Source organism: Pleurodeles waltl, chromosome 9 (assembly GCF_031143425.1).
Source record: "Pleurodeles waltl isolate 20211129_DDA chromosome 9, aPleWal1.hap1.20221129, whole genome shotgun sequence".
Taxonomy (NCBI): domain Eukaryota; kingdom Metazoa; phylum Chordata; class Amphibia; order Caudata; family Salamandridae; genus Pleurodeles; species Pleurodeles waltl.
In genome coordinates, this window is record NC_090448.1 from 458,520,198 (window position 1) to 458,537,564 (window position 17,367).

Below are 17,367 nucleotides of genomic sequence, written 5' to 3' on the forward strand. Positions count from 1 at the left end.
TTCATAAGCTACTTCACAGGATAACGTCACATCATTCAGGAGCAAAACTTACCTTATTGGTTCTCAACTCACACATGAAATATAATGATCAGATAAAACTTAGACGCATGCTGGAGATCCTCCCCCCCCCCCAAAAAAAAAAGAAAACAAAGCTGAGGAACAACAAACAATTGGGTTTCTCAAGGTCGGCACAATTTGCAGCTGCCATGTTACTCGTGAACTTGTTTGACAGTATGTCTTCATGTTGATTCCTTTCATATTCATAGTGCTGCTATATCTTTAAGGCAAGGTGAGGTTATCAGGTTCCTCCACAGTCAACCATGGGTCTCACTTTTCTTGCATTCTTTGTGAGTCACGGTATGTCTCTGACTGCAGAAAATAATTTAATAATTTTGCATACTAGACTGTGGTGTGCACAAGGATCTAGAAGGCTCAGTCTGTTGGTTATGAATACAACAGCACACCAACTTTTATCAAAGTGGATTGGTGTATTATGAATAGGGTGCAGTTGTCCAGAAGGTGCAGTTCTCAGTTTGACCTCCATTTGGTGTTTTATTTAATGTTATTGCTAACAACTGGTTCAATTTCTCCCTGTCTGGATCAGAGGTATTGAATAGGGCTGTAGTACCCCCATGTGTTTAGAATAACAAAAAACTAAAAATCCATAGTTATCCCACATATGGTGGATATCAGTCTAAGACGCTTAGAAAGTAATCTTGAGAAGACAGGTTTTACAGCGATTTGCCAACACTTGTGACAGAAAGCATGAAAACCATAAATAGTGAAACACAGGCACATGGAAAAAAGGGGTAGGGTCCTTCCTCTTCAGACACATACTAGCAACCATTGTGAGTCACCAGATCATATAATTAATCCCTGTAACAAAGTGCCACAAAGGTGCCAAAACCCCCAAACAGAGTTTAGGAATGCAGCACCTTAGACGAGAATGGGTGTTCGAAGCACCACAAAGTCCAAATGAGTGACTTGAAAAATCCTAGCTGACACAGGTAAAGATCTGAACCCTCAAACAAAGCTATGGTGCAGAGACAAACCTTCTATACATTTATACAGGTAGATTAGTAGGTCGGGCCCCACCCCAAACCCTGTGTAGAACCCCCATCCGCTCCATACCACATCACCCACAACAACCTGATTTAATAGAACCTAAGTCCCCCTCACCCTCTGCCGTAGTCTCCCATCTGCTGGGAAAACCCACAATGAGGAAGATGTTTGCATGCAAATCCACATAGTGATCTGGTAATTGATGATGTTGCGCTATGCAAATGCTCATTAACATTAACACTGCAACTTAGTTATAAGTGGAGAAACATATTCTACATATTCCGAAACACAGAGAGTATCAAAGGATGGGATCCTGTTTTAGTTGGAGTGCATTAGAAGTGAAGAGCGTTAATCCACGAGTGACACTTTTTTTGTCTGCTTCATTTTCTTTGGTTAGTGACATGCCACCCTCATCAAGTCACAAAAAAGCTGTGTCTGGCACATCACTTGGCATCTTGGTAATTTTCAAATTTGTTTTCAAGGGAGCTGAACTTGGTCTGAACATTAACCAAGCAGGCTGATCTTCTGTACCATATGACCGGTATCCTTGGCTTCTTCCTTCCTCATCCTCAAGGACTTCCTCTGCAGCACCAGCTCTTAGTACTTGCTCATGTACTACTGTACACTGACTACTGCTGTGTATTTTTAAGTGCACCAAACTGTGTTCACCGTATGATGGAATGACTTGAAGCTGAATGCAGATTAGAATTTGACATTCAAACTTGTAAACTACCCTTTGCTGTGCTTTAGTTGTTGATAACCTGGTAGTAGTACTCATAGCAGACAGTCAGTATTCTCAAAGTCTATATTAAGACAACCAGTGGCAGATACATCCACAGGTAACCACTCATCAGTTCTGAATCTTATCCTACCCCAGGAATGCTTGGCATAGGGAGACATGTTTGGGCCAGTGTGTCTTTAGTGTCTAACTTAGAGTTTCCTTAGAGAAGCCTGGCTCAGTCTTCTGTTTTTTAACTTGAGATTATGTAGTTCTAATGTGGTGTTACAGAATTCTTTCTCAAGTCTACAGCTATGTCTTTTAATGAGTCGTATGAAAATTACGGTAGTTTGCAGATGATTTGTTGCAATTTTGCAAGATCTATGTAAAAGAAAAGTTAGAAAAAATGGGGCAAATTAGAATGCCAGTTGATGTAGAAGTGTTATTCTACTTAAAAAGTGCTTTACATGTTGAGTGGAACGAGAAATTTTTGCCACTCTAATCTTTTTCTTTTTTCTTTTAGATGATAATAACCGTATTCCTGAGTAACAATGAACATATTTTAACCGAAGTTCCGGTTACACCAGAAACAACTTGTCGAGATGTTGTAGAATTTTGTAAAGAACCTGGAGAGACAGGTTGTCATCTTGCTGAAGTTTGGCGTGGAAATGGTAAGAACTATTGTTTCCTGAATTATTGTACTAAAATTGCAGTCCTTTACAGAGGCTATGGAAGTTTGTATTTATGACAAATGCAAGGCTATCAGAATCTGCTTTAAAGATTTGATTTAAAACATTTCAAACATCCAGTATGATATTTTTTTTAATAGTTGTAAGGGTTTTTTAATATTCATAGTGTTGGATGTCATCTGAACGGAAGCAATACTCTTTATGAATAACTTTAATATATAATTAAAATACCATACAATAATACATATTTTCCCAAGCATATCAATTAAAGATAGCCTTCCATAATTCAAATACCGGTACACCACACAATCTTTTATTATCAATGTATGACAAAGAATTGACGAATGTTCCATACTGGTGTATAAAAAACAATACAGACTAGTATTTTGCAAGACTTATTTTTTTTTTTTTTAACCCACTTTTGGCAAAAACTCAACCTAATAAAGAAATACCTTACTGCAGTAGTGAATCACTTGTCATGATGTCATTTAGCTTCTGCATGTCTAATGCTTTTCCTCGGTCTTTGTTACATCTTTTAAGATAAACTCCAACATTCTATTCATGAAGGGCCAGATGTATCAAGCATTTTTCTGGACGCAAACACCCGATTCTGAGAATCGGGCTGATTGTGACTGGAAAAAATGCATTTTGGTATGTATTAATCCCAGATTGCTGTTCGGTAACTGGTACCGAATTGCAGTTTGGAATTGAGAATGCATACCAATTCGGTACTAGGAAGGGGTGTGTTTAGGGCGTCCCTTCTTAATACAGAATTGCAGTGATATGTAAGAATGTTTTGCCACCAAAATGTGGTTGAAAAATATTCTCATTTTACTATCTACTTCAAGTATGTGGTAACCCATTCGCTAATGGGAAGGGGTCCCCAAGGGACCCCCACCCCTTTGTGAATGTTTGTTAAAATCATTTTTAAGAGCAGGTAGTAGTCCCACGGACCACTGCCTACTCTTAAAAAATGAAAAGAAAACTTTTCATTTTTCTTTTTTAATGCATCCTATTTTATTTTAAGGAAATTAATGGTGGTCTGCTGAGCCCAGCAGGCCACCATCCCTGTGATGGCTGCGAGTCCTAATGGGTCGGAAATTGCAACCTACCTAATTACTCTTCATGAGGTAGGTCTATTTGTGACCGCTTGGAATCGCTAATGAAACTCAGAGGAGTTTCATACATTAAAAATACCAATTTCCTAATAGTGATTCGGAGAGAATCGCAATTAAGAAAGCGGTATTGCCATTGTTAGTACATCTGGCCCTAAATAACGTCTCTGCTGTCCCTCACACTCTTGTTTCATTTTGTTCTTCTGGTCCTTTTACATGTCTTATTTTAATAATCTGTTCCATCACTCCAACACAATTCAATGAGACTGGAAAAATAGTTTGAGTAAATCACATAATATGCCAATTTCATGTAAAGATCTAAATGTTGATTTTAACTTCAACACTTAGAAAGCATGAACTTTTAAACTATCAAATCACAAACTGTTAAACGTTTATCATATGATAATATGTAAAACCCGATGGAGGTACACACTTCTCAGTGTCTTTGATGCTGCCATGTGTTTCCTCTCAAAATATATATTGTAATGAAAGACAAACAGAACATTTAATGCAAATGTAAAGATTGCACCACCAATTTTGAGGTATGATTAATAAAGTTAAAATATGTTTAGGTTTAGTCACTAGATTCATCTGTTGCTTTCAGAGTATATTTTTATTTGGTTTCCTCCTTGAACAATGAAGAGATTTGCCCCAGCCCTTGTCGGTGAGCTCATTGCAGTGAGGTATCTGCTTCTGTTTGTTGCATAGTGCTCCCAGCTCACCACACCAGCATGAAGGATGTGACTGTGGTGTACAGCCATTAGACAGAAGTTAATATTTGCAGATAATTTTGTGTTATGAACTGTGGGATTCTGTGTTTGGAAAAACGAAGATTATTAACAACACAAATCATAGATGGCATTTGAAAGCAAGTAAAGCTCCATGCTCTTACTATTCTTTGTATTCTGGTTATGGCACATACACATTCTCCAGGTTAACACACCACTAGAAATACCCAAATCCATGATAACTACCATTCTTGCAAACTTTGAAAAAAGATGATAGTCCTTTTATGTGGCATGGTTCATAGCGACAAACCATCATTTTTCGGTCATTAGTTGAATATTGTAAGCACCCTATTCACAGTCCATTTATGTGAGCATCTCCGTTCCAGTGGTAAATCTGCAGCAACCTTTTCAAACTTCTGCAAAAGTACTGAAATTGTACGTAGGCATGTGCACAGAGATTAACTATAAATATTAATAATGGATGTATATAGTTTTCAACGTATGTTACATATATAGAATTTGAAAATATGTAATAAATCAGCTGAACCTGAATAAACATCCTGCTACTATCAGCAACCATGCAGTGAAGACTATACTGGTAGATGTTTCACTTTGTGCATGATGCCCTTGACTTCTAGATGAGAAGAGAACATTCAGTTTGGATTTATCATTTATCGTCAGAACTATAACATGATGTGAAGTGCAAACGTTAGTTGCTATAATGAAAATGTCACCATACAGTTGAAGCTCGATTCAGAAGATGTTAATGCTAAGGTGCCTAATTCTCAATATATTCAGACTCCTGACAACCTTTACTCTCATAATCATCATACAAGTTTGAATGTATATTCCTGTTGTGCATAGAGTTTATAGGCTACTCCCTACGGCCACGTAAAAATGAATTGGACACTCCTGAATGCATTTGAGTAATATCAATAAACTCCTAATGGTCTATTCACTACTCAGATTTGATATACATGTTGTATTAGTGCAAAATAGTTGAAAAATCACACTGTTGAACAGGTGAACAGATTAGTAAATTGGAACTACTTAGATTATCTCCATCTATGCATTCTTACAGTAGATATAACTTTGTTACATAATTGATAAAATAATTGCAGTCAGAAATATACATAAATGATACGATTAGTAGGCCAGACACCTTGCGGTATTTCTAGATTATAGCGAGTAAAAACAACGGTCTCTCGTCTAGTTGTAGGGTGTCTAATTACAAGGATGCCTGTTTCATCAGAGGTGATGATCGCCCTCCGACCTGTCCATAAAGTTCTGCATCTGGGCTGAGCGATAGAGTAATTAAAGGATGATTGTTTAGTCATGGGCTGAATATCTTCCTCAACTTTCAGCGGTTGTTGGTGCTTGTTTTAACAGGAATTCTGCTTTTCATAAGAGTTTTGCTACACATGCCATGTGCTGGGGTGTCGGTCCTTTGAGTCAAAAAAGGATGGCTGGTCGGCATGATCGAATGCTGTTTGCGTTGAACATGTTTTTAAGGTACAGTTTGCGCCAGGGTGCCAGTGTGGGGCATATGCATAGAAGGTGTAGAACATTTTCCTGGTGATTTGCTCATAGCCTGCATTTCCCGGTTTGTGAGGGATTGAGCTATTTTGGGACCATGTCCGGTGAGGGGAGGATACCCAGGCTGGCGTGCAGTTTTACTTTCAGGAATTGGTTTAGTGTTTCTCCCATGTATACCTGTGCTGTCAGTGCCTTATACGTGTTTATAGTCTTCCATGAGTGGGAACGTGTCCTGAATTTGTGTTTGTACTTGCTCCGCGATAGTTGTTTTATTTGCTTATTTATTAGCTTCTTAAAGGTATTATGCAGTAAGGACTTTTGCCACAGCTCTTCTGCCTGAAGTTGCTTGACTGCAAAGGTGATTTTGTCGGACCAAGAATTTAAGTAGACCTGCAAGTTCAGGCCTGATTCCTCCCTGAATCGTGCTTTTAGTGTGTTTGGTGGTGCTTGTCTTAATAGGAAGGCATATTTAAGGATGGCTCCATTCTATGCCAGGGCTTGGTCTTGTAGTCTAAATTCTAGTCTGATTTGTGCTGGTGAGGAGCTGTGTGGTAGGCGCAAGAGAAGTCGGAAAACTTTACTCTGGACGATGTTCAGGAAGTCATTAAACTTGCCAGGATAACTTTTTAAGCCGTATGTCAGGGAAGGCAGGAACTTTGCTCTGATCACAGCGAGGAGGAGCCTCCAGGTAGGACTTTGCAGATTCGAGTTTAATTTTTGAAGGGCTGCTAGTTGTTCTGCCACTCTGGTTTTCAGGGTGTTTGAATGCAAGTGGTGAGACCACCTTTCCTGTAGCCAGACTAAGCTGGTTTTCACATAACCACTGCTTTTTCTTTACTATGCGCTTGCCGAAGATGAATACCTTGGTTTTCTCTGGGTTAACCAGCAACATGTTGGATTTGCAATACTGATCCAGGCTGTTTAGCAGTTTTTGCAGTCCCAAGCCTGATAGGTTCCGGAGAATGATGTTGTCTGCGTAGAGAAGTGCACTTAGAAGTTGGGAACCTAATTTGGGGGGATGGGAACCGGCAGAGTTCAAATGAGCACAGGTCTGCAAGATATGGATTTAAAAGCATCGGGGCTAGGACACAGCCTTGCTTTACTCCTCTTCCTATCTGAATTTTTGCTGAGACTCTTCCATTGCAGCCAACGTTTACCCTAGCCCAGTTGCCAGAATATAAGAGTTGTATTCCCTTTAGCAAGTTTGGTGGAATATTGAGATCTGTTCATTTTGTTCCATAACCTGTGCCGTTCCACAGAGTTGAAAGCTTTGGAGAGGTCCACGAAGCAGTAGTACAAGGCCATTTTCTTTTTTGTGCACTTTCCTGCCAGTATTGCTAGTACTACCAAGTTGTCGTTGGTGCTTGATGAGGGACGAAAACCTGTTTGGTTCAATGGGATTAGGTTCTTTCTAGAAGCCCAGTCTTTTATTTCCACTAGCAGGGATTCTGCTAATCTGTCCGTATTAGTGTTGAGGATGGCAATCAAGCGATAGCTGTCAGGGTTCCCATAGGGAAATTTTTTGTAAATTGGGTGGAGATTCGCAACTCTCAAGGAGTCAGGGATTTTATTTTCTGTGACACAAGAGGTGAACAGATTAGTAAATTGGACCGAAATTCCAGATCGTGTTTTGAGGACCCCCATGGGAAGGCCATTTAGGTCGGAGGCTCCATTGGATCTGCAGTGTCTAAAGTGACCTTTGATCTTATGTGCTTTGAAGGATAGGTGATTTGGTTCGTCATTTAAGCTCAAGTTGCATTCTACCAGTTTCTGACAGTCATATAGCTTGGAGATGTATTTGGTCCACTTTGCTTCCGGCACAGTGTTGCTTAGGGTTCCAGCCTCCCCACGCTCCAGTAAGTTAATGATAGACCAAAGAGGGCAGCTGTTCTTTTGTTTGCATGCCACAATAACTTTGATCCATTCTTGCTCTCGGAGAGCGTGCTCTGCTTCCCAGATTTCCTTTTTGTATTTCTTCCTTAAAGCTTGGAAGGTACTGAGTTGTTTGGGGTCTGTGTGTTGGTTCTTTAGGGCTCTAGCTGCTTTGTAGAGCTGTTGCCTTTGTTGCTTTAGCAATTGTGTGAACCGTTGGTTTTTATTCCGTGGAGGTCCAAGTCTGTGCAATTGAAAGGGAGTTAGCTGGTTCCTTAGTGAAGTTCGCATTGCTTCCCACTTGAAGAATATGTCTGACTAGATCCCTGGGCTGAATAATAAGCTCACTTTCCAAACCTCGTATTTCCCCATGTACTGGTTAGAACATCTTATACAGCGGAGGTGGCCGCCTGGATCCTGTGCCCCTATGTGGTGCATTTGTGCCATGTAATGGTTGTTGTTTGAGATTTCCATGACTTTCAGGTGATGATCGCTTTCGCATCGTAGTTCTTTGCTGAAGCCTTGAATGTATTTGAAGAATGTCATGGATGTAAATGTGTAATCTAGGGTGCTTGCTGATCTCTTTGCTATGTGCATAGGATCCATTGGTCTGTCTGTGGGGAAGCGACTGTTCAAGACCCTTAATCCTAACACCTCCAAGGCTCTCACCAGAGGGTAATCGCATTTATCTGTATCACTGAAGCGTGATACTTGCTGTGGAATGCCCAGGCATTGATCTAAGGCTCCTTCTCTGGAACTTCTGTACCCATGGTTGGACATATTTAGATTGAAGTCATCTGTGATTAGCCAGGGTGCATTCCCGTACGATGTAATTAGCGATTGCAGTTATTTTTCCGTTGTATCTAATAACTGCAATTTATGGGTTGTTTCTGGGTTGATATAGATGTTTAATATTATGACTGCGGTTGATACCTTGTCCAAAAGCCAGTTTTCAATGCTAGCGGCTATCATATGGGTTAGAAGCAGGTTGATTTTTCTTGCCGTCAAAGATTTATTTGTGGTTATTTAAGTTGAAAGTCCACCCTTGGGGTGTCCCTTTCTCTTCGCTTTTGTTGCCGGGCTATAGAATTCTTGGAATCCTGCTAACGGATTTTCTTCTACCTGCCAAGTTTCTTGTAGGCAAATGATGGCAAAGGTTCTCAAAAAGGATTCCAGGTTCGGATCATGAGTGATTTTGTTCACCCTGCAATGTTCCAGGATATTATTTTTGTGTTGCCCAGTTCCTTTTTGGGATGTGGTCCAGAATTTGAAATATTTATCCGTGGTCATGGATCCCCACACCTATCTTGGGGTGTGTCATGGTCGAGAGAATAATTTGTTCCAGCTGATTTCCTCTTTTTGCTGGTCCGTGACCTGGTCTCGTCTTACTACTTGGTGTTCCTGTGTAATTGAGACTGTGAAATCACTTGTTCCGAGGGGGAGGGAGGAGGTAGCCTCCTTGGCATCTTGTAGAATTGACCTCTGTGTGACGTCCCTGGGGATTGCTATCTGCCTTCTGACATAGTTTCCCCTGGCGCCCTGCGGGATGAGGAATGACGGGTACTTTCCCTTGATCCCTTCTTTGAGCTCTATACCCCAAAGTTCAAAAGTCTCTAATTTTGACAGTATCACCTGCACTTTTTCTGTGCTGCTAAGGCCGAGTTCCGTGTATTCGTTTTTGCTGCTCTTGCTTGGTGGTAGATAGGCTATATACTCGAGATCTTTGCTGTTTAATTGTTCCAACCCTGGGATGGCTTGCACATTCTCAGGAGGTTGCCTCTATTTAGGCTGTCCCAACGGCCCCAAGATTTGTAAGTGGGATGAAAGATGAGGGTATGAGTGCCCTTATCCTTTGGGGTCAGCGGAGGATTGGGCATAGATGTTTGGGGCTTTGCTAAGTGCAGCGCTGATGTGGTTTCAACATCTGTGATTTTCGTTTGCACTGCCTCGCTAGGTGCTAGCTCCATGCGGTTTGAATTAAATGCATGGGCTGAGGTCTTTGTGATGGGTCCGAGGGTCTAGGTGTCCCGGGTGAGAGAGATAGGCTATATACTCGAGATCTTTGCTGTTTAATTGTTCCAACCCTGGGATGGCTTGCACATTCTCAGGAGGTTGCCTCTATTTAGGCTGTCCCAACGGCCCCAAGATTTGTAAGTGGGATGAAAGATGAGGGTATGAGTGCCCTTATCCTTTGGGGTCAGCGGAGGATTGGGCATAGATGTTTGGGGCTTTGCTAAGTGCAGCGCTGATGTGGTTTCAACATCTGTGATTTTCGTTTGCACTGCCTCGCTAGGTGCTAGCTCCATGCGGTTTGAATTAAATGCATGGGCTGAGGTCTTTGTGATGGGTCCCGAGGGTCTAGGTGTCCCGGGTGAGAGACCCGTTGCGGAAGGATCGTTCAATTGTACCTTGTCTTTTCATGGACTATCCCCGGACAGGTGGCCTGGATGGGGATTGCATAATTACCCGGTTGGGCGTGGTTCATGTGAACCTCCATTCGATTTGTTGATGTGGTGTGTTTGACCCACAGAAGGCTGTTGAGCCAAGATTCCCTCTTGGCTCAACCAGGGGCCTGGAGGGTGAGATCTGAAAGAGTGAGCCGGAGGGGGCCGACCACTGGAGGATGTTAGCCCAAGGGTGGTTTAATTGGCATTCGTTGGACCTATCCGGTTCTGCTATTTTACCAGGAACTCCTTGGTTCCTGCCTCCTGCAGAGACAGTTCCTTCCCCTAACTGCTTTCTTTGCGGATCGTTGCAACTTAGTAGCTTCGGGGGTCGAGTTTTTAGTATCTGTTGATTAGGCGTGTTGCGGGCGGCCTGCATTTTGCCAATTCCTCTTTGATGCTAGATTCTTTTTCAGAGTTCACTTCTAGTGGGTTATTGCACCAGTTCCTGTGTGTAGGCTGGGTTTTTCTTTCCTGACACATTGATGGTTTATTGTGCATTTTCCTTAGCCGTTTTTTGTTTTTCCTGGACAGAAATTGGAGAAAGGGGGCTTCTTCTTGGATGTATGCTTTTTCTGGACATTCCGTTGTTGCTCTTAAAGTCTGTTCTGCGCATCCTTCGGGCTGTATAGTAACATTGAGGACTCTCATTTGAGGTCTGTTTGTTGTTGCAGGGGTTGGTTGACCTTGTGACTGTTGCCTGCTATTTCTCCTCTGTTCGGCTTCCTGTTTTAAGTTTCCTACTATTGATGACATGACTGGTGGCAGTTCTTGAAGTTTGTCCAAGATTGGGCTGTAGTGGGAATGATGGCCCTGGGTAAGTAACTCCTTGTCGGCCTCTACTTGTGCTTGCGCTCTTTTGATTAGCGAATTGAGTCTGTCCAGCTCGTTGTCAATGGCCATAGTTGTGGTAGCCAGACTTTGCAGGATCTGGCTTTGAATATCTAGTTTGTCTGTATTAAAAATCGTGGTGTTTGTTATGGCTGTGAGGGTTTTGTTCAAGGCGTTCCATCCTGGAAGGAGAAGAGTATCTAAGTGTCCCTGGTTTTGTGTAGTTTCTGATGAGAACAGCGAGTCTGTGAAGGGTTGGTTGATGTTCCTGTTTGTGGGTGTAAGTTGGCCCTCCCCTTCATCTATTCCAGTATTGAAGCCCTCCTCTAACTCCTCCTGAGTTAGAGAGGCCTCACCGGTGTGGTTGGGCAAAGTTCACCTTGGGGGTGATAATTTTGAGGCCAGATTTTCCCAGCTGCCTTTTTGAATTTCCTCTGAGTGATGCCCTTTAAAGGGCAGGTCATCAGTGACTATGGTTCTGTTTAGTACTACCGTGGAGGGTGTTAGAGGGATTGGCTGCTTTAATGGCTGGAGAGTGAGACCAGTTTTGGTGAGTGAGGGATCCAAGCAGGGCGGAGAGCTTGGTAGTGAGAGTTCAGGCATTGATTCTTGGGCTGTATGACATGGAGGGAAGTCCACCCAGGGAATGCCCAGGGTTATTGCATTGTCACTGAAGGATCTCCATCCGGGATGGAATAGCGGGATTGAGTCTCCTGAGGCCGTTTTGTGGCTGATGTTTATCTCCAGTGGCTTGAAGTACTCAGGGATTCCTTTGAGTCCGCCCTTCACCCTCTGGGTTCCCTTTTGAGTCTTCTCCTGGGGAACCCTCCGTTGGGGTAGTTGAGGCCATTGCCCCCTTTGGTGAACCCTGAGGCATGCATTGGGGCTTTGAGACCTGCCTTGTTTTGCCCCCTTTGGTCCCCCCTCTACCCCACCCGTTTATTGGGGTGGCCTTTTCTCTCCTCATTAAGTTTTTAACTCTGTTGTGTGCCATTAAGAGAAGGGAGCTGCGGGTCCTGATGGTCTTTCAGTACTTCTCCCTTGAGGGTTTAGAGGTCTGTGGGCGCTTCTCCTTCACCTCTTGTCTCGTGAAGTGAGAGTGTGACGGGAGAGTGGTGGAAGATGGGCTGTTGGAGCTCCCCTGACTTCCGGTGCGTGGCTGTGAGGGAGCTATGGGCCAAGTGGGCGGGTCTCGCCGGTCCCCGCAAGCTACACCGAGACCTGACTGGACCGCTTCCACGGGGAACTGGGGCGTGCACTTCGCGACAGCAGCCTGCGACTTCCGGGCTCGCACTTGCTGAGTACTTGTTAGGCTAGGTCGGGCACCATGCACACGCTTGCTTGCTGCTGCTGGTAGCTGCTGTGGCTGCGTAGCTGTAGCTGAAGCTCGGAGCGTATTCACAGTGGCTGAGAGTGTGGCTGAGGTTGTGATTGTGGGTCCACCCTGGGGCGGCCAGTGTCCTCCTGGGCTCAGACTGGGCACTGTGGACAGCTGCTGTCTGCGGTGGCCCTCCTGTGGTTGCCTGACGTCCTGTGCAGCACTGTTCCGAGCATTGGTGTGGCGTTGCAGCTTGACTGTAGACAACAGCAGACTGAATTTCACCTGCTCAGCATGTGGTGCTGCGGTGATGCTGTGTTCACAGGGTTAGGTCGGCTGTAGCCTCCTCCTATTCTGTGCAGTGTTCGATACTGTGGTGGAGCTGTGGTGGTGCAACCGTCTGCTTCGGTGTGTGGCTATTGAAGTTGCCTCTAAGATAGCTTCAAGGATAGATGACCAGCTTTGAGACTGGTTCTTGGAGATAGACTCGAGGTAGACTGCTTGTTGGTGCACCCCCTCTAGTTTTGCTGTTGGTACTTGCCGTGGTCTTCTGGGCTCTCCCGGGTCCTGCTGAGCCCTTGGGGTCACTTTGAGCCCTGCGGGGGCCTTCCTGAGGATCTGGTGGGTCCTGGTGGTTCCTATGGGCCTGGGCACGCTGAATGAGTCGGGCGGGCGGGGGGGGGCTTGATTCCTTTGTGTAGAGCCCCACCAAGGGCTCACTGCTGGTGGTGAACCGGTGGCGAGCGGTTCTCACCTGTACCCCCACAAGCTGCACCCAGACCTGGCTGGGGCGCTTCTGTAGGGGACCGGGGCTCTCTCTTAACGACAGCCACCTGTGGCTGCCACGCTCGCGTGAGCTCCTTGTGCTGCACTGTCAGGCATCTGACAGACGTCTTATTTCCCTGCCTTCTCTCCTGCCACCTCGCCTGCCAGTCCCTCTCCTCCAATGTGTTCTGAGGAGCAGGGGTTTTTGTGGAGCAGCTGGGGCCTCGCGAGGGCCAAGGGGGGGGGGAGCAGGGAGGAGAGGGGGGGACTATGATTTTTTCACAAGACGGGTGGGCAGAGGCACAAGGGAGCAGAGAATGGCATGCAGATGATCCGGGTCATTCACCGCTTCTGGATCGTACCGCAGTGCTTTCGGTTCACATGTTCAGCAACAGACCGACAGAGATCTTATTTGATACATCGCTTGATCTAAAAATCAATCTTGCGATCAGCAGATGAATTGTAGAAGTGCATAATTTGTCACAACTCCAAATTTGCAAAAAGCGGCTAGCAAATCCCCTGCCCCTGCCTACTCTTGTTTAAATGGTATGCCTGTCAGACGTCTGGCTGCTATGGAGCAATTAATTTTGCACAATAGGCAGAGGGCCTTAGGGCTGTGGCTTATAACATGTTTTGGTCTGTTGGGATTCTACCATGTGTCTGATCGTAACCTGTGCTATAAGGCGTTCAGGAGGTTTCTTGAAAAACTGTTCAAGCATTGTCAGTACCTGCATATGGGTTTTGAAGGATTTAGGAAAATGGGCCAACATACTCATGTCTTTGTATGGTGATAGTACTTTTTGTTAATCAGTTTTTTTCACCCATTTTACATTCATGTCATCCCCACCTTAACCATTCAGTAGCTTTGCAATTCCTTTTTTAACATTGCTGCTTGAGATACAGGAAGCCACTTTGAGGAATAAGACCGGTAGAGGTCCTCATAGCCAATTATTTTTACTTTTTTGTGTAATTTACTGGTCCCCTCTCATTAAGGGATTGTTTCAAACCATCCACATTTTCTTGAACATTAAGGGTTTAAGGGGAGTGTAGCACTGGACTTTCATGTCATTGTCTTGGAAAGGGATTAACATGTTGTCTGTTGCTGTTTCAAACAATGTCTCCTTCCCTAGTGGCTTATTTATAGTTTATTCTTCCCATGACCCTATTCACCATGACTGCGTATATGATGTTTAGTTCTGGTATTACTAGTATTCTGTGTCTGGCGTGCAATAATCATACTGTCATCTTTGTTGTTCTGAGTGTCCATAGTGAACTTTTCTGCCTAGATTCTATTTAACAGTTGCTTCTTTAGTTGTTGAGGTTCTGGGCTCTGTCTCCTTCACAAAGTCTGCAACATTACACAGCATAGGCTTTGTCTTGTGTCTTTGGGGATGTGGAGGGTAGGCCCTTTATACATCCTAGGTTAGCAGCAACAAAACATTGAACATGATACTTAATGCTGTTTTAGGAGAACTGGTCATGGATATATAGGTGAAGGCATCATGAAGAGATCCCTGATTGAACAATACTTAGTAGTCTTCAAGACCAAATTGTGATGAGTTAGTGGAAATTAATCTATAAAGTGGTAGGACACCTTGCTGTCCATTAAGTCAGACATGTGTCTTTCTATCGGTGAGCCACTAAAACCGAAATTATGCAGAGTAGATCTAATGTAATCCCTTTGACTGGTTTTGATTGAATGCACCTCTGGTAATTATGAAAATGGCTCATGGAAACAGATGGCATGTGTGTATTTATGCTAACTCTATGCTGGTGGCTACCCATTCTGCACATTAACAAGGTGCTTTGTACTGTGGCTCAGTCAGTAGTATTAAAAAAAATACTTTTGTCGATCTCTTACTCACCTCGTTGTTCATGAATCTAATTGTCACTGAACCTCTTTAAATTGAAAAGTATGCTACTCAGGTTAGCTTCAGTTATTTGTTCTCTTGAAGGTGGACACACATCTTTGAGGGAGTGAAAAGTATAGAGTTTGCAAGATGACCTCTCTGTACTTAACATGATGAGTCACAAATTGAACACAGTGTCCATGTCTGGGCATACCCATTTCTCTTGTGCCATCTACTTCTACAAAGTGATGTAAGGAATGTGTTAGAAATTGGGTGTCTAGTTGGCAGAGGTATGCATCCTGTTCAAGTAGGGAGCACAGTCCTATTCAGAGTAAATCCGTTACACAGCATAAATTAATCTGTGCCGCTCACCTTCTGGTAGCTTGGCACAGAGCATCAGGCTTAACTTAAGAGGCAATGTGTAAAGTATTTGAGAAAAATAGATTATATTTGTATTAGTAAAACAAGACCAAAATGACAAGAATACAGTAAGTAGAAGTCTAGATCTGAATTTGTGAAGAATATCTGCAAATATAGTGATTAGAAGCTTAAAGTACCAACTGGGGCTAGCTGGTTGCACTACAGCAGGCCAAATCTGAAAAGTCAAGCTGACCGGAATGGAGCGTGGGCTGGATACAGGGACCAACCTTGTCCAGCTGAAAAAAGTACCTTTGGAATGGAGGATGCATCCAAGTCCTGATGCGAGGAGAGAAGGAGACGATGCACAGGCACCTGTTCCAATCCGCACAAGTGTCTATTTCAATTTGCGCAGTCTGGGATGGCGACCCCTTGGCGTTGAAGGCGATGCGTCATAGGCAAAATGCATATCCGGCAAGGCAAAGACAATGCGTCGGGCTGAGGGCGATGCGTCAACTCTGAGCCATACAGCCAGTGTTGCAGTGTCTTCATCTTCAGCTGCAGTGGAGATGCGTTGGGCAGACAATGCACCAGTTCCAATCGTCGCAGTGACAGCGATCCGTGAATTTTTGGTGAAGCCGCTGAAAACCCTCTTCCAAAGGTCCAGAACTGTATTGGCATTACTTGGCAGGGCAAGACTCACAGTTGACAGAGTGAAGTTTTTGATGTCCCTAGACTTTAGAACAGTAGGCAAGTCAGTAAGCCCTTGGAGTCACTTTTGTTCTGGGAATGTAGAAATGCAGTTCCAGTCCTTCTCACTGTCAGGCAAGGAGGGCAGCAGGGCAGGCACAGCAGAGCAGGAGTCCCGCAAAGTCTAGCAGAGTCCAACTGAGTACCAGTCCCTTCTGCAGCACAGAAGTCATTCTTCCTGGCAGAATGTCTTCAGGTCCAGGAGTGTTCTGATTTGGTAGGGTCAGAAGTCCATTTCTTATAGTGGTGCCTTTGAAGTGAGATTGACTTCAAAGACAAGCCTTTGAAGTGCACAAAGTTCCTGTCCTTCGTCTCCTGGCTCAAGACATCCTATAGGGGTTTATGCAGCCCATAGTGAGGGCTCAGGCACTGCCCATTAAAGCATGTCAGCTACTCCCTCCCATACTGCCCAGGATGGGCCATCAACATGCAGATGACCACTCATGCACACTTAAGTTGCGTTTGTGTGTGGCTGTCTGGAGAGAATGCACGAGAGTCCAGCTTTCACCCACCCAGAAATGTATTCAGAGACAGTCAGAAGGCAGTTGATGATTTAAAGTAAGAAAATGACAACTTTCTAAAAGTGCCATTTTCAGAATTACAATTTAAAATCAGACTTCACCATAAGTTGTGATTTTAAATTGTGATTCCAGAGACACCACACTCGGAGGGCCCATCTCTTCCCAAATGGAAATTACACACATAAAATGTAATAAGGTAAGCCCAGTGTTAACCTATGGGAGAGATAGGACTTGCAATATTGGAAAGTGAATGTAAGAGTTTTTCGCTACCTGGGCACGTAAATCTTTGAATCTATGTCCAAATTTTTAAATACACTGCACCCTGCCCTTGGGGCCGTCTAGGGCCTATGTAAGAGGTGACTTATATGTATTAAAAAGAATTGTTTGGGCCTGCCAGGAGGGTCAACTTGCCAGCTTGACATGGTAAATTAAAATGCACACACAGGCTCTGCAGTAGCAGGTCTGAGTCATGCTTAAAGGGCTGCTGAAGTGGGTGGCACAGTTAGTGCTGCAGGCCCACCAGTAGCGTTTAATGTACAGGCCCTGGGCACATGTATTGCATTTTAGTAGGGACATACAAGTAAATTAAATATTCCAGTTGTGGATAAGTGAATGACATCATGTTTTAGGGAAAGAGAAAATTAGCTTTAGCACTGGTCAGCAGTGGTAAGGTGCCTAGAGTACTAATGCCAGCAAAAATGAAGTCAGGAGGTCAGAAGGCAAAACAATCGGAGGAGATCACACCTAGGATGCCAGGTCTAACAGAGTGCGTGAATAATTCTCAGCCAATGGTCATAGCTCAGAGCCACAT

At 43.9% G+C, this 17,367-nt stretch overlaps 1 protein-coding gene across 2 annotated transcripts in view; it reads left to right on the plus strand.

Annotated features, from left to right (window-relative positions):
- The window catches only part of PPP1R13B (protein phosphatase 1 regulatory subunit 13B), a 411,799-nt gene that overhangs the window by 133,999 nt on the left and 260,433 nt on the right, over positions 1-17,367 (plus strand). For both annotated transcript variants that reach the window (XM_069207265.1, XM_069207264.1), the window contains exon 2: positions 2,304-2,451. In XM_069207265.1, the coding sequence (XP_069063366.1) occupies positions 2,304-2,451 (148 nt within the window). The remainder of the gene's footprint in view (positions 1-2,303; positions 2,452-17,367) is intronic.